General features: G+C 35.7%; 1 protein-coding gene across 2 annotated transcripts; it reads left to right on the plus strand.

The window, feature by feature from the left end:
• The first annotated feature begins 1035 nt into the window (after window positions 1–1035).
• Window positions 1036–24251, plus strand: LOC103499555 (probable helicase MAGATAMA 3). 2 transcript variants are annotated; one of them, XM_008462572.3, is made up of 21 exons: window positions 1036–1462; window positions 1561–1680; window positions 1768–1921; window positions 2120–2280; window positions 2708–2914; window positions 3089–3277; window positions 3505–3540; window positions 4324–4409; window positions 4505–4555; window positions 5346–5457; window positions 5531–5636; window positions 6517–6614; window positions 6964–7068; window positions 7153–7245; window positions 7954–8007; window positions 8229–8287; window positions 8374–8458; window positions 22195–22563; window positions 23184–23306; window positions 23387–23473; window positions 23604–24251. In XM_008462572.3, the coding sequence occupies exons 2-21, from the start codon at window positions 1579–1581 to the stop codon at window positions 23820–23822; spliced, it is 2496 nt and encodes an 831-aa protein (XP_008460794.2). In that variant the 5' UTR covers window positions 1036–1462; window positions 1561–1578; the 3' UTR covers window positions 23823–24251. The 2 variants fall into 2 exon arrangements, with proteins under 2 accessions (XP_008460794.2, XP_050945337.1); XM_051089380.1 differs by lacking the exon at window positions 1561–1680 and having other exon boundaries at window positions 1038–1462; window positions 1753–1921; window positions 2104–2280; window positions 23387–24251.
• The last annotated feature ends 349 nt before the right edge of the window (window positions 24252–24600 follow it).

The following is a 24600-nucleotide window of genomic DNA, read 5'->3' on the forward strand; positions in this document are numbered from 1 at the left end:
TTTGTACCACTGTGTTCGTTCTTCAACCTTCCGTTCGATTTTTTCAATTAAAATTTTGAAAACAATATCCATTGCTACATTCTTCGTTAAAATTTACGTTTCTGCAGCCATGAGTGTTCTGATTGATTGTCAATATGGTCTTCCGGCGAATTTTTTAATTTTGTTTCCCTTAATTTCACATTTTTTCCCTAGGTAATTAATATTTGCATTGTATTTGGCATGATTTTAGTGAGGGTTGAGATTTGAATCTAAACTTAACTATTTGCATTATATTTGCCAATTTTAGGGAATGATTGTTATTTACGTGAGCTTTGAAATTTGAGTCTTTTAAATGATTTTTCATTACTTTTTTTAATGTTTTTGTTAATAATTAATTATTGCATTATCTTTGCCATTATTTTAGGACGTATTCACTTTCGAATGTATAATTCCAAAATTTCAAAAATGAAAATTTGAATATTTTTTCGTTAATATTTTTTATGATAATAAATAATTACTGCATTATATAGTTTTGAATCTATAATAGTTTGAATCTATAATTATTGCATTAAAAAATTAAATATTTGAAGTTATTTTTCATTAATTTGAAGATAAAAATCGGAATAATTAGGGGATATGGAAATCAATTGAATATGTTTAGGGATATTTGGAAGAATATAATAATTTTTTGATTTAGTTAATAATTATCGGTGTGTTTACAAAAAATCGATACGTGATATTTTATTTGATTTTTCAATCTCATGACTACACTGTATTTGTATTTAGATAATTCTCATCCGTGGAGGGGGTAATTTCGACCAAAAATGAAAAAATATTTAAGACAAGCTTTGCCATAAAAAAAATATAATAGTTTGCTATTTTTCTATTTTCTATTTTAATATTTGCCATTTCCACAGATTTCTAGTTTGAAAATCTGCAATATCCTTCCAATTTTCCGCTGATTTTATTATTATTTATTAAAATAATATTATTTTTTAAAAAATTCCTAAGAAAACCTAAATTATTTGCTAAATCTTTTGGATTAAAATACGACGAATTCGAAATTTTTGAAAAAAGTAGGGTGACCGCATCAGCTTCTTCCATCCCCTCACTGCCTCACGCAACCGCCGCTCCATCTTCCACTCTTGTCCAGCCTTGTCCGGCGAGCCTCCAGCGGCAGCGACCTGCAGACAGCGGCGTGGGTGTACTCGACCTCAGACCACGAGCGACTAGCCTCACCGGCGACAACCCACTCAGATAGACGCCTAGCGTTCTTCTCCAGCGACCCATTTACTTGCCACCGAGTTTTAACCCACGAATCTCACTCGCATTGTGGGCACGACTTTAAACGGCTTCGAGAGGCCTTGGCAACATTGTTCTCGTTTCGGCATTGAACTACTCTCGATTGGCCTCAAGTCAGTTTAACCAGTTCGGTCGTTTCCGGATAGCGACCAGTAAGGTCCGGAGTCTTCAGTAAGATTAGGTAAGCTACGTTGCTTGAAGTTTCTTTTCGAATTGGATTGAAGTGTTTGAATGTTATTATGAATCCTTGGAACTCTTCTGTTGTTATGTTTGGGTCAGTTTGGAAGTATTCGATCAATGGCTGTAGATAAAGAGAAAGCCGTTGAAGAATCTGTTACCAGTCGCTTGTTCAAAATTATTCTCAGCTGGGACTATTTTCGGCTTCTCAAGAACTCCAAAGTTTGATTACTTGAACTCAATTATCTTTTGTTGATTATTTTTCGAATTTGGCTTCGTTTTGTTTACTTTCAGTCTTCTTGAAAGCAGAAACGCAAGGAGGATGATGGAGATGGAGCGTCTTTGGGTTTAAAGGAAGTGAAATCCACATATAAAGATGTTGACGATTATACCTCTACTTTTGAGCCGCTTTTGTTGGAAGAAATCAAGGCCCAGATTATACAGAGGAATGAGGATGAAGAAGGTATTCTTTTCCTAAAGCATTGGTCTCTTTTAAAAGGGAATTGTGATTAGAAATATTGTATTTTTTACGTTTTTATATGTTGTAGGTTACTTTGAGAGGGAAGCGCCATATCTAGATTACACTAGTTTAAGTTTCTATGATTAGTAATTCTCCTCTACATTATCACTTGTCTTAAATTTTAGCGCTTGGGATTTGCAGCATCGGATTGGAAGTTCAGGGCAATCATGGAGTGCAATGAAGTTAATGGATTTCACTTCCCAGAGATGGTGTATCTTAGAGACGAGGACTTAAAGGATGAAGACAGTGAAAAGGGTGACTTCCTATCACCAAACGATCTTTTGCTTCTCTCCAAGGAGAAGGTGAGGGAAAAATAAAATAAAAAACTTCTACTCTCATTCTTCTCCCCCGCCCCCCAACATCATATTGAAGTTTAGAGAACTGAAGAGAAAAATCGCGCTGTAGTTGTTTTTGTTACCTAGATAGTCTCCTTATGGAACATTTTTCTTCAAACTCTGCTGGCTTTCTTCCCTTTCTTCTTTCAGGTCTGATATAGCTCAGGCTAAGAGAAAAATGAGTCTAATGAACATCGAGTTTGAAAAAAAAATCTGGAAAACCTAAATGGGGGAATAGAACGAGCAAAGACTTAGTTCACATTTGCATTGTTATCCTTTGCAGCGTTTAATTCTGTTCAGAATCTTCCTAAATGCTTTGATTGTATGGCTATTGAACTTGGTTTGTGAGTTTAATTTTTTCTTCTTATAGCTCACATCCAAGTATATATCGCAGTTTCAGGAAAATACAAAACTACCCACCACATATGCCTTTGCATTAGTGGAAAGTCGCCAACAAAGTAAACTAAGGCTTCGAATGTATTTGGCGGGAGAAGTCACACATAAAGACGTTGAGGCAATCATATCTTCTCCAAGACTTCTGAAAGTGCAGTCCCATATTACTTCTTCTAGTAAAGATGGAATATATATTTATAGTTTAAAGGTAAAAGTTTCCCATGATTGCTAGTTTCTGTAAGTTTTCTGCACGATGGCTTTATCCTTCTTGTTGCTGGTTTTTAATAATATTATTATTATTTATTAGTTCATAGATACTAACTGCAAAATCATTCTCTTATTTGTGGTTAGAGCTTTTCTAAGATATTTGCTGAATTTGCAGATTTGCAGTTTATCAACTATCATTCGTGAATATATAGCATTGTGGTCTATTAGTTCTCTACCTTTTAAGGAAATGATATTAGCAGCTGCTGATAAGAATACTGGTAAAGATCAAGCCTGGAAAATTTCCAAACCTTTGCAGGATTATATGCAAGAAAATCTTAATGAATCCCAACAGGCAGCTGTACAGGTCAGTTAGTATCGGTTTGATTAAGAAGCTTAGTAGTTTTTTGTCCGGTATTTATTTTTCGTTTTTCCTTCCGATGATTGCTGGTTTAAATTCTTCAGGATTCATGCATTCAAGTGCCTATACCTCCCTCTCTCTCTTGTCCTTCCTGCTCTTTGGTTTTTTTGAATTATTTAGCAAGCTTAATTTATGGCATCTATTTTCTGAATGTATACAATTTTTAATTGCAGGCTGGTCTGTCGCGTAAACCGTTTGTTCTCATACAGGTCCGTGTTTCTTTTATCTATAATTTTACTTACTTAGAAATGCTATAGCCTGTTGGCCTGTTAAAGTTTGTATCAGTTTATTGTCGTATGGAGGTTCATCTTTAGTTGAGATTTCCCTCATTATCTTAGAATTCACTTTTACCAACTTCACAGGAACCCATAGTATCAAAGGAAACAATCTTTTAGATGCTTTTTGGATTGGGGGTGCTTTTAATCTGCAGATTCTGAAGTGAACTATTTACTTGCTTTTTATTTTTATATTATTTTTGTGAAGTTTTCTTAATGGTAGACATTCTATTTGGAGATAGCCTATAGAGTCCTTCACCTCTTGTTTCTCTCTATATTGGACTTTTTATTCAATCCTTTCCCATACGTGCCTTTTGTCTTCTATGATTGAATAATTCTTTATTTCATAATGAGATTGTTTTTAACACCCAACAAAAAAAAATATAACTTTATTTGTATTTCTTTCACGTAAAGCGGAACTGAAGCACACGTTTCTAGAACCTTTAATTCCATGAACAAGGAGCCAAAGGCACAGTCACGGATGGTCTGATATTGACTAAGTTCATTTCCTTGTTATTTTTATTTGGTTGTTGTAATTAATGTTATGTGGAGATCTTTGAATAAGGTCTCTGTTTTAGTCTTTTAATTGGTTGAAATGTGACTTTTAGCTTAGACTGTATATTTCAGAAATATGTACAAATTGCAGACTTGCAGATTATTTCCATTACAATATTACTATTTTTAAAGTACAAATACTGAATATATTATACCTTCTAGGGTCCTCCAGGAACTGGGAAGACACAAACCATCCTTGGGCTTCTTAGCGCCATTCTGCATGCCACACCAGCGAGGATGCACTCCACGTAAAAGAAACAGAAAAACTTTATCTTCCATCATTGCTCAAGCAACAGTTTTCTGACATGCATGTTCTCAAATTATTGCTTTTTCTCCTGTTTAGGATTGGTTTGATTGAAACAAGACATGGATCAGAGTTACCTGTGAGGGAGAAGTATGTAACTGTTATTATATCTATTGTTCATCATCACTCTGTACGAAGGATAGGGTTGGAATCATTTGATGTGCATGTAGTTTACTTGGATGTCTATGTTTGTATTTTCAACTGTTAATATACCTTCGAGAAACTATGCATTTCTTTATATAACCTGTTAAGGAGCATGAATTTTTTGTTTGGGTAGCAGGCACTCAGACATGAGGACACTTATTCACACATTGTAGCATAATGTGTGTTAAACGCTAATTTTACCATGTGAATATGAATCTGACACTTTTTTTGCCAATACTTGCTTAGTATAGTAATGATATATTAATATAGGATAAAGATGATAAAATTTGAAATTGAAATGAATCAAACTCGTTATTTTTAATTTAGCTCGCTACAAATTGTATTAAATGTTATATAAAGAAATGTAAATATTAATAAGGGCCTTTGGCATGTCCATGTCCTAATTTCTAATTTGAAAAATATGTTGTTGATTATTTCCTTTCTTGTACTATATTTTATATTATGTTTGCCAAATTTATTCTTTCCTTCTTTCTAGTGGGTTGTTCTTCTATTTAAGAAAACACTTCTCTCTTTGTCAAATATACAAGAAATATATTATTTTGGCAGTTGTGTTACCATGTCCATCTTGTGTAGTATTTGTTTCTTGTGGCTTGTATCCGTGCTTCTTAGTCCTGTTACTTTCAGAATCTATATCAAAATTATTTGATGCCGATAAATATGTTCTACTGTATGAAAAAGGTATATGTTAAACACTTCTTTAAAAATGTTTTTACAGATACGATCACTGGAATCAAGCATCACCATGGTTAAATGGTATAAATCCTAGAGATAATCTAATGCCAGTAAATGGCGATGATGGTTTTTTTCCTACCTCAGGAAATGAACTGGTAAGTTGAAGTATAGACATTGTATCTAGCTAACTCCTCTAAGTCACGGATCCTTACTTTATTTTCTATGTAGAAACCAGAAGTAGTAAAGTCAAATCGTAAGTATCGTGTACGAGTGCTTGTATGTGCCCCATCTAACTCTGCTCTTGATGAGATTGTTCTTCGCGTTCAGAACACTGGTAAAGTTATATCCCTTCTACCCTCGCTCTTTTCCCTCTGTACTTGTTCATCGCCCATGTGAATTGTACTGTATTCTAATTTGTATTTTATTGACTTGGAAATTATGGATAACTATTAGGGGACTGTACTGTTAAGTTTCTGTTGCTGTCTGGAGCAACTATTAAGGTACTGTACTGTTAAGTGTCTGTTGCTGTTTGCAAAGGCCGGCCAAGTAGGAAGCGTTGCACAAGTTGTCGTGTCTATCAATAGCCATAAGCATCCAATTGAGTTAATAGTACGTTTCTTAATAATACAACGTAAACCTATTTTTTGGGTAATAAACATTGTCCATTATCTATTGACAAAAAAGAGTGAAAAAGGAAAGGGGAGATGTAGGTATCCTTCCTAACCAAAGATAAGGGGAACTGTGAATGAGCTCTACTCTTGGCATTTATCAACATAGACTACTTAGTTCATCATGTAGTCTAGTTGTGATTCAAGTTAAATGGAGATGTTGAAAGAAAACAAAAATATATATCTTTTGTTCATCTACGACTTAGTGGGCATGCATCAATATATGCACAGTGTATGGAATATCTATTCTGTGTTGCATAGTATTTGTAGTATGTCATCATTTAGAATCCACCCAGGCTAATTTTTTCTGTTTTGGCACATATATAATTGTGACAGGCATGCACTCTTTGAAATATGTTGCCCTAATGCTGAAGATTATTGATCTCAGTTTCCTCATTTGACCTCATGAGGGAAGCCATGATTCTTTCTATAAAAGGGCCACTTGCTACAATTTAATCCCTGTACACATTATTGGGTGCTTTGTTGTTGCAAACTAACGTAGTTTCTATATTTTCTCCCTTTTTTTGTGTGTTTTGGCAAGTGAAGGTGTACGTGATGAAAATGATCATCCATATACTCCTAAAATTGTGCGCATTGGACTGAAACCCCATCCTTCCATAAAGGCGGTCTCCATGAAAGAACTTGTATGCATCTGGGAATATTCAGAACTACATCGAATATGCTCTGTTTCTCTTAGACACACAGACACACATAGTCACTCACTCAAACACCCATAATTTATGTGCAACTTTTTGGAACGCATACAATGTGATAGCATCCTCAATGATCTTGAAACATGTAAAACATATCATTGCACATATAGAATGATTGCTGCATGCATGTTAGATGCATATATCAAAAAGTGAAACCAGCAAGAAGATAAGAGAGCAAAAGAGATAACAATATTAATTTGAAACTAGCAGGAATATAAGAAGAGAAAAAAAGACCGAATAATATTAATGATTAAGTTGGTTGACATAGTTTCCTTTACAGGTGGAACAAAAGAAAAACAATATGAATACGGGTAAAGAGAAGAGTGGGGCTTCAGGGACAGACTTGGACAGTATTCGTTCTGCAATTCTGGATGAGAGTGTTATTGTATGTAACATTTTTCCTATTGTTGAGCCTTTCTGTGTAAGCTCATGACAACTTTGCCCCCTCAGTATTTTTGTACTTTGGCAGGTTTTCTCCACACTCAGTTTCAGCGGTTCTTCTCTGTTTAGCAAATGGAATCGGGGTTTTGATGTTGTTATAATAGATGAGGCTGCGCAGGCTGTAAGTGCTGCTTTTAGATTTCCTATGTTGCTTTTAGTCTAATTGAGTAGCATAAGTGACTAATGGAGAAAAGTTCTTGTATAATTATATTGTAGAATCTTTGTTAATGAATACAAAAAACAATTTTCTAGAATTGGAAAGCAAACCAATCGTAATCCTAATCAATCAAATAAACTAATTTTAATCCTAATTAATCAAGAATTTGACCAAGATAGCCCAATTTACCCCAATCCTATTACATCACTAATTTTCAAATTAGATATTGGCATAAGATCTTTCTAGGTTGTTTTGGATAAGTAGTTGCCTCTTATTGAATCTCTTCTTATAAAAACTTCTGTAACTATTCTTGCATTGGCGTCATTGGCAATTAGAAAGGTCGCGGATATGATTGCCCTCCAGACCATGGGTTTGGATAAAATGAAACTTCTTTTGGGCCACAGGGGCTTTAGCTTGCTTACCTCAGCTTGGATCTTCATTTTCAACCCATTGGCAAATTGGCTCTCCAACACCCATTCCATCACGTCTTTTAGAACCCATTGGCGACACCTTTTATTGTCTCACCTTGGGGCTTAGAGACTTGTGGGCTTAGAGTGCGCTTTGTGCTTTGACAACATTGCTTCTTATGCCTATGTGTACATACTCCCACAATCGAGAGCATATCATATTAATGTTGACCTGTTTTTTCCTTTCATGACTTTCTTGATACAGGTGGAATTGGCAACGCTTGTTCCTCTGGCTAATGGATGCAAACAAGTATTCCTGGTATAGATGCAAAATGTCTCTTTTGAATATCTTTGATTAGTACTACTAGTTTAACCTGTTAGACATATAGCTCTGAATATGTCAGAACACGAAAAGTAGACTGACTACTTGTGGATGAACTATCGAAGCCTTTGCCATGTGGACTATTGCCCATCCTTTCTTGAAGTTTAGCCTGTCTTTCAACACTACAGTTCACATTTATTCGATTTCCTTTGTCATAGGTTGGTGATCCGGAGCAACTTCCAGCCACTGTAATTTCTACAACAGCGAAGAAGTTTGGGTAGAGTATTTCCTTACCAGTCATAATACCTTCTTCATTTCACCATATGACAATCGTTATTTACCTGGGAACTGATTAATTTTCAGATATGACAAGAGTTTGTTCAAGAGATTTCAGACAGCTGGGTATCCAGTTACAATGTTGAAGATCCAGTATAGAATGCATCCCGAAGTAAGATAACACAGACCTTTGTAAATATCATCTGCTCTTTTTGTTTTCTCTTTTAAGTAGGGTACTAATGAAATGAGCACGTTGCGAGTGTTAATGGAAAAAAAAATAGATAATCATCAATGGATCTTGGAACAAACTACAGCCACATAAATAGAGGCTAAGAAGCACGGATAGTGGACTTGACACGACTTGATGATACGCCAATTTCTAGAAAAGTAGGACAGGACATGTTATATATATATTGTTAAATGGTAGAAAAAGAGTACACTAGGTTTACTAGGAAAACCCTATAACAAGGAAAGAAAACCACAATAAAGAATCACTTTTTACTATTTTCACACACATCGTGAAAGATACGAAAGAAGACAACTTTACAGGCTCTAGTAAAATAAAAACTTAAATACCCTTGGGGCTATAAACTATCAACAAAGCCTCTTATTTCCAACACTCCCCCTCTAGATGGGTATAGATGTTGATAAGACCCAACTTGCTAATACATTAGTCAAAACTTGGCCTGAGTAACCCTTTGTTGAGAACATCAACAACTTGTTCATAAGATGGAATATACAGAATATAGATACTGTCATTGTCCGGTTTCTTTTTTATAAAGTGTCTGTCAATCTCCATATGTTTTGTTCTATCATGTTGTACATGATTATTGGCTATGTTTGTAGCCACTTTACAGGTAAAACACTGTCTTGGTGAAGATCATAAAACTTTCTTCAATCAGATTTGTTCATAGATTTCTAAACTCATAACTTTATATTTAGCGTCAGCATTACTTCTAGCAACAACACTTAGCTTCTTAATTCTCTAAATAATTAGGTTTCTCCACACAAAAGTACAATAACCAAAGGTAAATTTTCTATCAACAACTGATCCTATTCAATCAAAGTGGGTATAAGCCTCAATGCATTTCTTGTTAGTTTTCCTTAACATCAGACCTTTAGTCGACGAGCTTTTCAAATATCTCAAAATTCGATTCACATCTTCCATATGTTCTTCATAGGGTGCCTGCACAAATTGACTAACATTGACAGTGTAGGAAATATCTGGTCTAGTATGAGATAAGCAGTGTTTTAAAAAGGCTCAAGGCGTATGTATGTATGCGTCTACAAAATTGAAAGTGTTCATGGGTGGAAATGAGACTTAACTACAATGTATAAAATATAAGTGTATAACCAAGGTTATAATATTTCTCATCATTCCCCCTCTATCCAGTTTAAGTACTTTGAGTTCTCCTTGCCTGACTCCAAGGCAAAATTTTTGAAGAGCTCTCCAAGCAAAACCCCTCTCAATCAATCCAACAAGAAGGGTGAGTCTTTATTCGACTCTTCTTTCAGCATTAGTAGTGAGGAATGGAGCATTTGGTAGGTCAATTGAACTTGAAAATCAGAAACATTTTGAGCCTCTAGAAACTGATCTCAATTCCCTCTTTCAATGCGAGGAAGAGTCAAGATCTGCAAAGTTGCCATCTGCTACTCGTTTTTGTCCTCGGTCTTGCAAAATTTCTGATCATTTAAAATCAATAGCAACTGATTGTGGAATATTCTAATTTGATTTTTTAGCAGTTTAATGTATTTTTCCTCAATGTAAGACCAACATTAGTCATTCTTGGATTTCTCTTCATATGGGTGGTAAGTAAATCCTTCATGCCGATGCCGAATAGTGGAAGACTTCTTCGAGCTTCCTCTAGATTATGCATGAATTTGGTTAGGTAGTTTTGGGGCAAAGGGTTGTATCTTCTTGAGAGTTTTTAGTTTCAATTTAGTTCTTTATGAGAGGATTTTGCATTATGCTTTGTAATTAGATTTATTCAGATATGGTTTTGTTTAGCTTATCTCTTCTATGTTTAGCTTGAATTTGTTTGTAGCTTTTCTGTAGAGGTAGGTTGAGGTAGGCTGAATTTTCTCTTTTCTCTTGCTCCTAGTATAATAGTCTTGTACTTTGAGCTAAAGACTCTTTTAGTAATAATAATTTAAGAGACTTGTCTCCTTTTCAAAAAAAAACATGGTTATAATATTAGTTTTCTACCCAAAATCATGTGAGACACTATCTCACTGGTCAATTATCGCCCAAAAAAACAAAACACAACAGAAAAAACTAATTAACATTCAACAACAATCAAAATATAAGTTAACTCTAAAAGATCAAACTCATCATTTACTAAATTGGTTTTCATCTTCATGCACTCCTTCGTTGGACTTATAGCCATTAGTATCTTCTTCTTCAATCTTGGAACCATCTAAATTTACTTATTTAGGTGTGGGTTGTGTGGTAGACACGGATGAGCATGAAATATTAGTCTTAGCTCCTGTGGTACTAGCTTTAGAATAGTAGATTGGTTCTTTTGCTCCGATAGCTCTTGAAACATCACCCCACGTTAAAGAATCATCGTCAAATACCAGCTCATCCCCCTTCTCAAAATCGTTATCTAATCTTCCACTTGACCCGTCGTTACTATCATCAATATCTTTTAAAGAGATGAGGTCCACAATATTTTGAAGGTTTTTATAGACATTTTAATGCTCTATTGTATTTGATGAACACTAAATCATTCAAACGACTTTGAGCAAGCCTATTTCGTTTCTTGCTATGAAACTGCAAAATTAGAAAGTTTCATTGTCATTGAATTAACAAAATTTGATTCTCATTCTTAATGTACTTAAGGAGAGGAAAGGTAACCTGCTCAAACAGACTCCAATTACATTCGCATCCAGAAGCACTACAAGACCTAAAATTCTCACAGCACACTTTTGCAAGTTTGGACTTGATTGTTCGAAGTTATCCCACCATTCCACTATAGGCACAAACAAAAAATATATATTAATAGAATAGCTTATCGTCGAGTATCGTTGAGTAATCGTTTGGTTGAAATTTATCTGGAGATATTTTCTCCACTTTGTTTGATTGCTAAAGGTTGTCAAAGTGTCTTGAAAGGCCCTACTAGGCGTGCCTAGGCCCTAAGTGGCATGGCTTGGGCTTCTCCTTGAATAGACAAGGCGATCTGCCTAAGTCATGGCTTAGGTCCACGCATTCCTTGAGGTGCGAAGGTGCAGTAAAGCGGCTAGGCACGGGCTTTTATGGCATTATCTCGGTTGGGCTTTATCAATTAAAAAAATATATTATTAGATCTTTTTTTGAACTTAATTACATGGCTTCAAAATTAAGAAGCGAAAAGACTGTCGTTTCGTTTCCAATCACTTAGTCTTCTCTGCCATTTAAACTAAGCAAAGCGTCTTCAACGGAGCTTTGTCATTTCCGTTCCCTTTCTGACTTCAGTGGAGCTCTATCATCGTCGCTGGCCAGGGCCATCCTTCTTCTTCTTCACACAAATCATGATCACAACACTTGGATTCTTCTGTTTCCATTTGGTCTCCCTTCTTGTTTTTCAATTTGGATATTTGGTGCTGGTACTCTCTTTTTTGGTGCAGAAATAGAGGAGAAGACAAAGAAGCTTCCCATGTTTATTTTTTCCATCATTAATCCTTGCAAAATCATTACCAGTTAGCCAAACTTCATTCTTGCAATTTTCATAACATACTATGCTACTGCTAAGTCTGTCATACGATTGACAATGATGTAGAACATCATCCTTTCTTGATGTTTCTTTAAAGTTCTTTAACATTTCTTTAGCGAATTCTTGAGTATCTTGAATTACCATTCTTGTATCTTAAGATTAGTTATTCTTGAGTTAGTTTTAAAATAACTAACTTCAACAACTCTCGTAAATTCCGGCCTATATAAAGGCTTTTCCTCTCATTAATAAAACACATTAGAAGTATTATTAAGGAAAAGTCCTAAAGTTTCTGCATTATTGCATCAATTGGTATTAGAGCATGATCCTAGCTCACCCTTCCCACAAAAACTTGGATCTTACCACTCATAAAAATGGACGCGGAAGCCTCGTTCAACCAACGCTTGCAGTTAGTAGAACAAGCTATTGAAGAACTTCGACAAGTATAGTCGGATATACAGCAATCTTGAGTAGAACTAACCAATCTTTTTACCAGATTTCATGCCCAACCGGTAGAAGAAGCAATCCAGCTTCCAAGAAACCCAATTACAGCAAATCAAAAAAGACAAGAAAGACTAAGAAACCCAGTTGCAAACCAAGGACGACCCAGAAATCAACCTGTTCACATCCGTAATAACCAACTATATGAAAACAACTTACCTGGACATTTGTTAGACGATTTTGACTCTTCAGATGAAGACAACTTGCTGAACAGTCATTAAGAACCACAACGAGGGATTAGACTTTGACCGTATTATCAAGAAGATCAAGAAATACGTATGAAAGTGGATCTTCCTACCTTCAATGGACGAATGGACGTATAGAAGTTTCTTGATTGGATCAAGAATGTAGAGAATTTTTTCGACTATGCCAATACACCTGAACACAAGAAGGTTCGAATAGTTGCTCTCAAATTTCAAGGTGGTGCAAGCGCTTGGTGGAATCAATTACAAAACAATAGACGACTATTCGGTAAACAACCTATAAGAAATTGGCCAAAGATGTTATGTCTAATGAAGAAAAGACTCTTATCAATCAACTACCGGTAACTACTTTACAATCAGTACCAATTGTGTTATCAAGGCTCACGAAGCATCATGGATTATACAGAAGAATTTTACAGACTTGGTGCTCGAAATAATCTTCCCGAAACCGAACACCAACAAATTTTCAGGTTTATTCATGGTCTACGAGATGAAATTAAGGATATTGTAAACTTAAATCCTTTAACTTTTCTTTCAGATGCCATCACCTTAGCTTCTAAGATTGAAGACAATGAAGAGATCAAGAAAACGAAGATTTCTCAAAGAAAAAATAATTGGGACAAACAAAGAGCTAACCCAACTAATTCATTCAGAAACTTCCAAAACAAGGAAGTTCTTCCATACAACTTCACAGTCAACCAAGAAAGATGAAAACCTACCAAAGATTCCAGCCACCAAACCAGGTGAGATTAAGACAAAAAAGAAGGTTGACAATGTTTATAACCATCCTACTTTGGGTAAATGTTTCAGGTGCGGTCAACAAGGATACCTCTCCAATGAGTGCCCTCAAAGGAGGACTTTAACAATTGAAGAAGGATAAGAAGAGGACGATTAAGATAACATCTATGAGATTTCAACCCCGGATGAAGGAGATCAATTATCTTGTGTAATCCAAAGAATTCTCTTCACTCCCACAACTGATCGGATACCTCAAAGGAACTCCCTTTTTCAAACAAGATGCACCATTCAAGATAAAGTCTGTCAAGTTATCATTTATAGTGGTAGTCAAAACCTAGTGTCTAAAAAACTAGTTTCTACCCTAAATTTAAAAATTGACCCACACCTGAATCCTTATAAAGTTAGTTGGATAAACAAAGGGGGAGAAGCTAATGTCAATGAGGTTTGCACTATTTCTTTATCAATAGGACAACACTATAAAGACCAAATTATATGTGACGTTCTAGATATGGATGCTTGTCACATACTTTTAGGACGACCTTGGCAATATGACACAAATTATATTCTTAGAGGGAGGGCAAACATTATTGAATTTGATTGGATGAGCCATCGTGTAGCTCTCTTACCTATAGGCACCCCCCTAAACAAAACCTAACCCTAATAATGGAAAACTTTTTTCAATAATAAGGGTAAAGAATTCCTGCCTCCAAAAACAACACCTATATTAGTCTTTGTTATTAAGGGAAACAGCACTGCACCTACAAAAAATCACATACCTAGTGAGATAACAAATCTTCTAGCTGAATTTCCATGAACCAACTACTTCACTGCCACCTCTGAAATATACAACACACTATAGACTTAATGTTCAGTAGTACCTTGCCTAATCTACCACATTATCAAATGAACCCTAGGGAGTACAAAATTTTGCATGAACAAATAGAAGAACTCCTTAACAAGGGTCATATCCAACCTAGTCTAAGTCCTTGTGTTGTCCCAACCCTACTTGCTTCAAAAAAAGATGACAGCTGGAGACTTTGTGTGGATAGTAGAACTATAAATAAAATTATAGTCATAGGTTTCCCATTCCCCGTTCATTTGACCTCCTTGATCAATTATCAGGCTTCCATCTTTTCCAAGGTAGATCTTAAGAGTGGTTACCACCAAATTAGAATTAAACCTGGGGATGAGTGGAAAACAGCCTTCAAAACCAATGAAGGGTTGTTTGAGTCGTTAGTTATGCCCTTTGATCTCTCTAATGCCCCTAGCACCATTATAAGATTAATAAACCAAATCTTACAACCTTTTTTGAATCAATTTATTGTGGTATATTTTGATGACATACTCATCTATAGCTCCTCTAAGGAAGATCACCTAAAACACATTCAGCTACTCTTTACAGCCTTACAGGAAAATGAATTACAAATTAACCTTAAAAATGTGAATTTTTGTGTTATAGTATTCGTTTTCTTGGATTTATCATAAGTTGCAATGACATTTCTGTTGATCCTAAAGAGATTGACTCTATTAGTTCTTGGCCTCAACCAAAAACTTAAGCACTATTGCAACACCTATGACGAACTGTTTAAAAAATGGCAGTTTCCAATGGGGTCAAGCTGAAGAAGACAACTTCAGTCAATTAAAATCAGCTTTAGCTAGTTCCCCTGTTTTAAAACTTCCTAACTTTGATAAACCATTTAAAGTCACAATAGATGCTTCGGGTTTAGGTATAGGAGCTATCCTTAGTCAAGAAGGCCACCCCTTAGAGTATTTTATTGAAAAGTTAAGTACTTCTAGACAAAATTGGAGTATCTATGAACAGGAACTGTATGCCCTTGTGCGTGCTCTAAAACAATGGGAACATTATCTACTTTCTAATACTTTTATCTTGCTTACCAACCACTTTTCGCTTTTCTGAATTCCCAAGAAACAATTAGTAGAATGCGTGCTCGCTGGCTACAATTCTTGCAAAGATTCGACTTTGTAATTAAACACACTTCGGGTAAGTCTAATAAGGCTACTGATGCTCTCAACCGAAAAGGTATACTTCTCACCACCCTCCAATCTCAAATCATTGCATTTGATCACTTACCTACTTTGTACCCTTCTGACATTGATTTTAAAAGAATTTGGGAAACTTGCTCTGACCATAAACCTTGCAAAGATTACCACATTGTTATTAACTTTTTCTTCAAAGGTGATGTTTTGTATGTTCCTAATGCATCTTTAAGAGAGGCAATAATTAAAGAAGCACACTCTAGTAGATTAGCAGGACATTTTGGCCGAGACAAAACATTGGCTGCAATCAGCTTTAAATTCTTTTGGCCCAACTCAATAGGGATGATACTAACTTCATCAAAAGATGCTTTATTTGCCAAACAGCTAAAGGTAATTCTCAAAATACTGGTTTGCACATTCCTTTACCTATTCCTTCTACTATTTGGGAGGATTTATCTATGGATTTTGTTTTAGGCTTACCAAGAACTCAAAGGGGTCATGATTCTGTTTTTGTATTAGTAGATCGCTTTAGTAAAATGACCCATTTCATTCCTTGTAAAAAAAACTCTTTGAATATAGCTAACTTGTTTTTTCGAGAAATTGTTAGATTACATAAAATTCCTAAAACAATAGTTTTGGATAGAGATGTAAAATTCTTGAGTCATTTTTGGAGATCCCTATGGAAGAAATTCGACACCAATCACCTATTTAGTATCCCTAGCCACCCTTAAACTGATGGCCAAACAGAGGTGATCATCCGAACTCTTGACAACCTCATTCGATGTCTTAGGGGGGACAAGCCAAAACAGTGGGACTTAGCTTTACCCCAAGCAGAATTCGCCTTCAAACACATGACAAATCACTCAATAGAGAAGTTCCCATTCGAGGTTGTATATACTAGTCTTGCTCTGGTCACTTTTGAGTTAGCTAATCTACCCTCCGTTGTTGATGTCAGTATGGAAGCTGAAGCAATGGCTGAACGTATTGTTATTGAAAAACAAAAAAATTATTCGAAACAAATTGTCAATCGTATGGTAGACTTAGCAGTAACATAGTATGTTATGAAAATTGAAAGTATGAAGTTTGGCTAACCGGTAATGATTTTGCAAGGATTAATGATGGAAAAAATAAACTTGGAAGCTTCTTTGTCTTTTCCTCTGTTTTTGCACCAAAAAAGACAGTAATGGCACCAAATATTTGTTTTGAAGAAGATGAGAAGAAGACCAAATTGAAAAAGAAGAGGGAGACCAAATGGAAAAAGAAGAATCCAGGTGCTGTGATTGTGATTTGTGTGAAGAAGAAGGGTGGCCCTGGCCAGCGTGGGTGACAAAGCTCTTTTGAAGACGCTTTGCTTGATTTAAACGACAAAGAAGACCAAGAGATTGGGAACGAAACAACAACCTTTTCGCTTCTTGACTTTGAAGCCACGTAATTAAATTTAGAAAAAGGTCTAATAATATATTTTTTTAATTAATAAAGCCTAACCGATATAATGCCATAAAAGCCCGTGCCTAGCTCCTTTATGCACCTTCGCACCTCATGGAAGGCGCGCGCCTAAGCTGCGACTTAGGCAGATTGCCTCGCCTGTTCAAGGAGAAGCCCAAGCCATGCCACTTGTGCCTGTGCGCACCTAGCGGCGCCTTTCAAAACAATGGAGATAAGTAAATCAGTTTTTCTAGTAAAGGAACTTTGTCAACAAAATCCCTCAGTTTCGCATTAAATTCAATAGGAGTTTCAGCAAGTTTACATCTGGTCATACTCGTTATTTTAACAAGCTAGAGGTGTATTTTGTTTTGAGATAGAGATCCCTTCTCTTGATCTTGCCACCTCTCTTCCAAGGTAATATTTAGATTCCCTATATCTTTGATCTCAAGCTTGCCAGCCATTTTCTTTTCTAGCCTAGTGATTTTAGCCGTATCATCTCCTAACAAGACAATATCATCTACATAGACAATTAGAACAATAATGTTTCCATATTTTGACCTTTTTGTAAACGTGTAGTCAGAGTGTCCCTAAGTGAAACCTTGGGACTTAATAAATGTACTGGTCGAGCCACACTCTCGGTGATTGTTTCAAATCATATAAAGACTTTATGAGTTTACATACCTGATTATTAAACTGAACTTCAAAACCCTTGGGAGGGGGGGGGGGGGGGTCTTATAAACTTCTTCTAATTCACCATTCAAAAATGCATTTTTCAAGTTGATAGAGTGACCATTCTTTATTAATTGCCGCAAAAAGACCTAGTTCTTGTTTTATGCCCTTTTAGAAGAGCGGCCCCATCTATTATTCTTTTCAAGAGCTCCCATCCATGAAGATAGTCTTCACTCAAGAATTTCCATAGCCATAATATGTTTTTCGGTATTGTTGTTGTATCAAGGCTGGCAGTGAATGTCCTAAGCTCATAAGAAAGATTACTGTAAGACAGAAATCTATACATGGGGTACTTGGTGCAGGACCTGGTGTCCTTTCTCAACGCACTGGGCATGTTAAGAGAGATATCATAATCCCCTTATTTGTCTGATTCCCCATTTGTAATGGGATTTCGATTACCTTTCTAGCCCGAGGATGAGCATCACCAACTTGTGTTTCTATCAAAGTTTCATCACTGTTTGCAACCTTGTTATACTTTGGAACTAACATATCAATCCTGTCATTCTCAGCCAAATCAACAATATCATCATCACACACAAGTTAATATTATCAGAGCTAGTAGTACCTCGAGCTTGTGGTAGTTCAGATCCATGAACTGGAGCTGGTGGAGCAGTAGGGGACACCATTTCCTTTTTCAAATTCCTCCTGTAGTTTGTTATTCAAGGTGTTCAGTGGGTAGAATAGTGTCATGGGCATGTAGGATGGGTTCAGGAAGGTCAATAGGGACTGAAGATGTGAACCAGTTAGTGTCTTTATTTGTTGTCTCCCCCTGAAGATGACTAAAGGGAAGAAATGTTGATCCACAAGAAATATTACATCCATGGAGATGAAGTATTTTCGGGAAGAAAGATGGAAGCATTTATAAGCTCACCGTGATGGCGATACCCAACAAAGACACATTACTTAGCACAAAATGATCTATGGACATATACTAGATCATCTGCACACTGAAAACAACTTGTTTTGCCTAAGTAAATTAATAAATGAATGCAAGCTCCAATTCCTATACGAAATGAAGATGAGGAAGGTTGACCTAGTAGCTTAAAGGCAATTGATTGAAGCATTGGTGCATAGACACCATGCATACCCCATGATCATGAGCATCTGCATTGTACCTAGCCGTTACAGAATCAATATCATTAAAATATTTTCTCATTGTTGAAAATCTAGCAAACTCCAAGTTCAAGTTGGCCCAATCTTGTACATTAGGAAAATATCTCTCGAGGCATTTCATTCTCTCATGAGTTACTTCATTGTCCTTATGTGGAGGTAGTCGATTAGGATCTTTTTGAAGTCATTGCTCATTATAGTACCCAAAATACAAGTTAACCATGTTGAACTTTTACTTTTAGAAACTATAAGACGAATAGAATATGATTATAATTATTATAAAGTACCTTGGGTTCAAAGAATGAGCCAAACAATGGAGTGGAGTATTTTTCTTGTTTCAACGATCAATGGTAATATTATGAACAATTTCATAAAAGGAAGTCTTCATCTTGAAATTTTTCTTCATGCCTATATGACTATATATTGTAGCTTTTACCTTTTCAATCATACTATACACATGTCATAAACCAAATGAAGGGTTGGTGCATCTGTATCACAAATCCAAATCATGCCGTATATGGGTTTAGTGATGGAAAGGATGTAATCAATTTTATCCCACCAAATATCATCCAAGATCAATCACTTCACATATCTTGCTTCTGCCACGTCATCCTCTCGATAGCATGTTTGTTTGTCACTAATGACCATAACTTACAACCACCGTTAATAAGTTTGAACCTTTTAAGCATGATAGTGATTGATGCAAAACGTGTTTCTGCCGTATAAAGTAATTTCAAAGATGCAAATTTGTTGAAAATAGCAAGCCTCATGCAATGATTCATTAAAAAATTCTTCATCGCCATCTCATCACCAGCAATATTAGAAATCCAACTACATTCCTCATAGACAAGTTCATTGTTTTTTAACATTTTTTGTTGCACATATTTTCTTTGAAGCAAGATGAAGAGTATGTACTGCCCATGGTGTCCATACAATTGTCGGAAAGAGTGATTTAATTAGTTGGCGTGCACTCTTGCAGTTAGGAGCATTGGTGATCACTTGAATCACATTTCGTGGGCCAACTTCATTAATCACATCCTTCAGCAAATTTGCATTAAAATATTCATCTTTGACCTCACCTGAGTAATCCACTACTTCTAAAAACATCGCTTTACCATCTGTGACGGCCATCAAATTTATCAAAGGTCTTTTTTGTGAATCACCATCACTCACAATACTTATGCCCTTTTGTCGACCCATCTTTGATGGGTTGTAATAATCTTTCAATATTTGTCTTTTCTCTCCCTAGAAGAGTATTTCTCAGCAAATTATATCCAGGAGGCAAATATCTCGACAATAAATTCTTTGCAGCACAAATGTGTGAGTTATATAATATACGATTTTTTGCTAAACAAAAAGGCAATCCTGAACTATAAAACTTCTGTGCAATAAGCAAATGTAGTTGGTCTTTTGATGCCATATTAAATGATCTTTCTATTGCACTTGGAGCAATTTTTCTTTTCTTTTGGTCAAGGAGAGGGGCGTTTACTCACACTAATTTCTTTTTTTTTTTTTTTGAAATTTATCAGAAACTACAAATGGAGGTGGTAAAGGAATGTCTCTAGGAGTCTTTTTAGCTGTACGATCTTTCACCCCATTTTCTTAATTTTGCACGTGGGCCTGATCTTGGGAGTAACTTTACTACACACCCCAACTCCATAACCACCTCAGCCTAATAAATGAGCTCTAGCCCTTATATAAGAACACATTTTTGAGCAATGACAAGAGTTACATTGCCAAGAAATGTTTCCACCTCCCTCACTCTATCTTTGATTCTTGGTCACGTATTGCCAAAGTGGTTTTGAATCATCTTCAACACTAGAGGATGTGAATGTACTTGCTATTGAAGAAGCCGTGGAATTCGTTTAACACAGTTTGCGGTGTGGTTTGGATCACCTTCAACACTAAAGGATGTGAATGTACTTGCCAATCTTTATTTAGTTTTTCATATTTCACTCGTTTAAAAGCATGCCTTGTGGCTAAAGGTTATGCTCAGGCATAAGAGGTTGACTATTTTGATACATTCTCTCATATTGCTAATGACAACATTTCAAGATTGACTTTTACATGAGCTTGACATTAAAAATGATTTTTATGAGGAAGTCTATATGGAGCAACCACCTGGATTTGTTGCTTACAAGGAGAATGATGAAGTTTGTTGCCTTCGCAAATCCTTGTATGGTTGAAACAAAGTCCACGTGTATGGTTTGGTAAATTTAGTAAAGTACTTGGGCTGTTTGGAATGAAGAAAAGAAAATTAGATCGCTCAGTTTTCTACTTGTTGTATATGTTGATGATATTGTTATAATCGATAATGATGCATTAGGTATATTGTCTCTCAAATCTTTCCTCCAAAGTCAATTTGACACTAAAGATTTGTGAGTACTAATGTACTTTTTGGGCATTGAAGTACTGAGAAGCAAGAAGAGTATTTTTATGTCACAGAAAATATGTGTTTGATTTGCTACTTGAGATAGGAAAATTAGGAGTCAAGTTATGCAGTACTGCAAAGATGTCTGGTCTACAATTGTTTAAAGTTGGAGAACCATTTGAGGATCCTGAAAGATATAGAAGACTAGTTGGGAACTTGAATTACCTTACAGTAACACATCCAGACATAGGTTATGCGGTAAGCATCGTATGTCAGTTTATGACCTCACTCGCCGTGGAACATTGGGATGCAATTCAACAAATTCTGTGTTACTTTAAGGCTGCACCTTACGTGAGATCTTATATAAAGATCATGGTCATATGAACTTTGAATGTTTTTTAGATGCTTATTTGGCAGGATTAAAAGAAGACAAAAGATTGACTTTTGGGTATTGTGTTTTGTTGGAGGCAAGTTGGTTTAGAGTAAGTAGCAAAACGTTGTTTCATGATCAAGTGTTGAGTCATAATACAACGCAATGACACAATTAGTGTGTGGATAATGTGGTTGCATCAACTCTGGATTGAGTTGGGTTTTAATACTACAATTCTGACTAAGTTGTGATTGACAATCAAGCTGCTCTCCATATGCTTCTACCTCAGTATTTCATGAGCGTACTAAACACATTGTAATTGATTGACATTTTGTTTAAGAAAAAATATAATAAGGTTTGGTGTCTACTGGATGTGTGAAGATTGGAGAACAAAGATATCTTTTCAAAAGCTTTGAGTGATGTTTGAATAGAGTACTTATGTACCAGGCTGGGCTGATTAAGATATATGTTCCAGCTTGAGGAGGAGTGTTATAATGTTCCAGCTTGAGGAGGAGTGTTATAATATATATGTAATTATAGGAGCTTATTAGTCTTTTGTACTTTATTGTAATTTACTAGTTATCTTTATTTAGGGTTTCCATGTATGCCCATATTTATTGAATTCTATTTTATTGAATGAGGTATGGGAGTTATTTCATATTTCAACATTCTCTCTCCCCTTACATTGTCCGTGTGGACTTTGATAAAATTTTCAACTTTTAGTCCTATGTCCTATCAAAGTTTGCTTTTCTCAATTATCTTCTTTTTCAACAGATCAGAAGCTTTCCATCCCGGGAATTCTATGCAGAGTCACTGGAGGATGCACCAGATGTCAAACTACGGACAACACGTGCGTGGCATGCATATCGCTGTTATGGTCCTTTCTGTTTCTTTGATTTACATGAAGGGAAAGAATCTCAGCCCCCAGGAAGTGGATCTTGGGTGAACGTTGATGAGGCTGATTTTGTCCTCCACTTGTATCATAAATTGGTTATTTCATATCCAGAGTTGAAGTCAAATTCTCAGGTTGCAATCATATCACCCTATAGCCAGCAAGTAAAACTTCTCCAAGAAAAGTTTGTGGATCTGTTTGGAATGGATCCTAGTGGTATAGTAGATATTACAAGTGTTGACGGGTGTCAGGTAATTGGTTTATCTTCTCAAGTCATTGTGTGTTTGAAAACTTTTTGGGTATAATTGGAAAGTTTAGATTTTGTGCTTGTGCATGGCTGTTAATGCCTCTTTGAGAAACTCAGAAAACTAGTTAGCTAAAAGCCAGTGGTTTAAGCCCTCTTAGGCGTGCCTAGGAGCTTGGCACAAGTTTGGTGTCTCGCCTTGAAAAAGGGCAAGGGACAGAAACTAAGGGTGTGCCTTTTGTAAAGTCCCAATGTTTTGGGCCTTGGAAAATTTTCATTTTTATAAAATAGTAATAAGGGCTGTTTTCAAATATAATAGAATGAACCAAAATATTTATAAATATGACAAAATAAATGCTTTCTTAGTCTTTATTTAGGGTTTTCACGTATGTCTATAATATTGAATATTATTGTATAGAATAATATATATTGAATTACTAGTCATTATTTAGTTATTTCATATTTGTTCCAAATTCAACAGATTCCTTGAGCTTGCTAGCTAGGGACATTGGAAATGAATGCATTGTGCCTGATATTGTAACAAGTTTAGAATTTTGTAAATATAGCCTCAGTTCATGTCATCATTCGGTATTCTGCATGATAAGTAAAATCATTCTCTTTTTATAGGGACGTGAGAAGGACATCGCCATATTTTCTTGTGTCAGGGCAAGCGAGAATAGGTCAATAGGGTTTTTATCTGATTGTCGTCGGATGAATGTTGGTATCACTAGAGCAAGAGCTTCTATCCTGGTAAGATGACACCTTAAGCAGAGAAGTTTTTCTTCAATACAATTCCTCTCAGCTTACTGAACTAAATTTGCTCATTTCAGGTGGTAGGCTCTGCTTCAACATTAAAGAGGGATGAACACTGGAATAACTTGGTGGAGAGTGCCCAGAAGAGGGATTGCTTATTTAAGGCAAGGCTTCCGTTGACCATTCGTAGAGCAATTGTCATTATTGGTTAAGCTTTTGGCTAAGACTACATTTTATTTTGGTCGGTACATAATAAACAACTTCCGTTCCATGACGATAAGCTACACTTTGCAGGTTCCAAAGCCATATACCACATTTCTCAGTGACGTAAGTGTTGAATCAATGCGAGTCAAGAATGAACCTCCAGTTGGGCCAGTGGGCGAGAAAGATGAAACTGAGGCAAATGCTCTTCAGGAACCCAATGCTGGAGATGCCGATCAAGCGCAAGCAGATGACAATGACTTTGGAGATGGGGACGAAGAAATGTATGAAGGGGGATTTGAAGAAGATTAAGGCCTGCAATTCAATTGTCTTTCTGTAGGGATAACTGATCTGCAGGCAGGTACATATAGATATGAAGTTATTTGCTTCCTGCAATTGCGAAAAAAGCCACATTATTTAATATTCACTTTGATTTGTAAATCAATTTAAGGAAAAAGAGGGGGAAACCAATGGAAGGGTTTCACGTGATGTGATACATTGGGAGTAATAAAATGCCGTTTTGTTTGGTGTAGGAGCTTGATCTCCATGCGTCGTTTCTTTTCATTTCTACATTTTTTCCCCACAGTTCAATACGTCAGAATAGGAGTCGGCCATTGATCTATGAAGTAGTAGTTTGTGCCCCGTTTACTAAGCTATGTTCTGATTAATACATGTATAGTTGATATGTTACGAGGATAAAAGAATGACAGCGATTATTTATTTATCTGACTTGAAAAGCTAGAGTATTCTCTTCTCTAATTTGTTGCTTCTTCCAAATACTTAGGAAGAAACTTTTACCTTTTTGGAATTTACGTAGGTTATGTTTGGAAATCATTTTGCTTTTCTATTTTTATTTGAAAATTGAGTCTATAAACATTGCTTCTAGATCCAACTTCATTAATAATCTATATTTTACTAATGGTTTTAAAAAACCAAGTTACATTTTGAAAACTGAAAAATTAACTTTAAAGAAAGTTATTTTTGTTTTTAGAATTTAGTTAAAAATTCAACTATTATGTTTTAAAAAGTTATTTTTGTTTTTAGAATTTGGTAAAAATTCAACTATTATATTTAAAAAAGACCGAAGTCA

This window comes from Cucumis melo, chromosome 8 (assembly GCF_025177605.1).
Source record: "Cucumis melo cultivar AY chromosome 8, USDA_Cmelo_AY_1.0, whole genome shotgun sequence".
NCBI lineage: Eukaryota > Viridiplantae > Streptophyta > Magnoliopsida > Cucurbitales > Cucurbitaceae > Cucumis > Cucumis melo.

Excerpts from the sequence above, each read along its gene's own strand:
- LOC103499555 (XM_008462572.3), top strand. The coding sequence starts at position 1,579 with ATGGCTGTAGATAAAGAGAAAGCCGTTGAAGAATCTGTTACCAGTCGC. Across the intron at positions 4,410-4,504 it reads CCAGCGAGGATGCACTCCAC|GATTGGTTTGATTGAAACAA; the intron begins GTAAAAGAAACA and ends TCTCCTGTTTAG. Across the intron at positions 6,615-6,963 it reads CGGTCTCCATGAAAGAACTT|GTGGAACAAAAGAAAAACAA; the intron begins GTATGCATCTGG and ends TTTCCTTTACAG.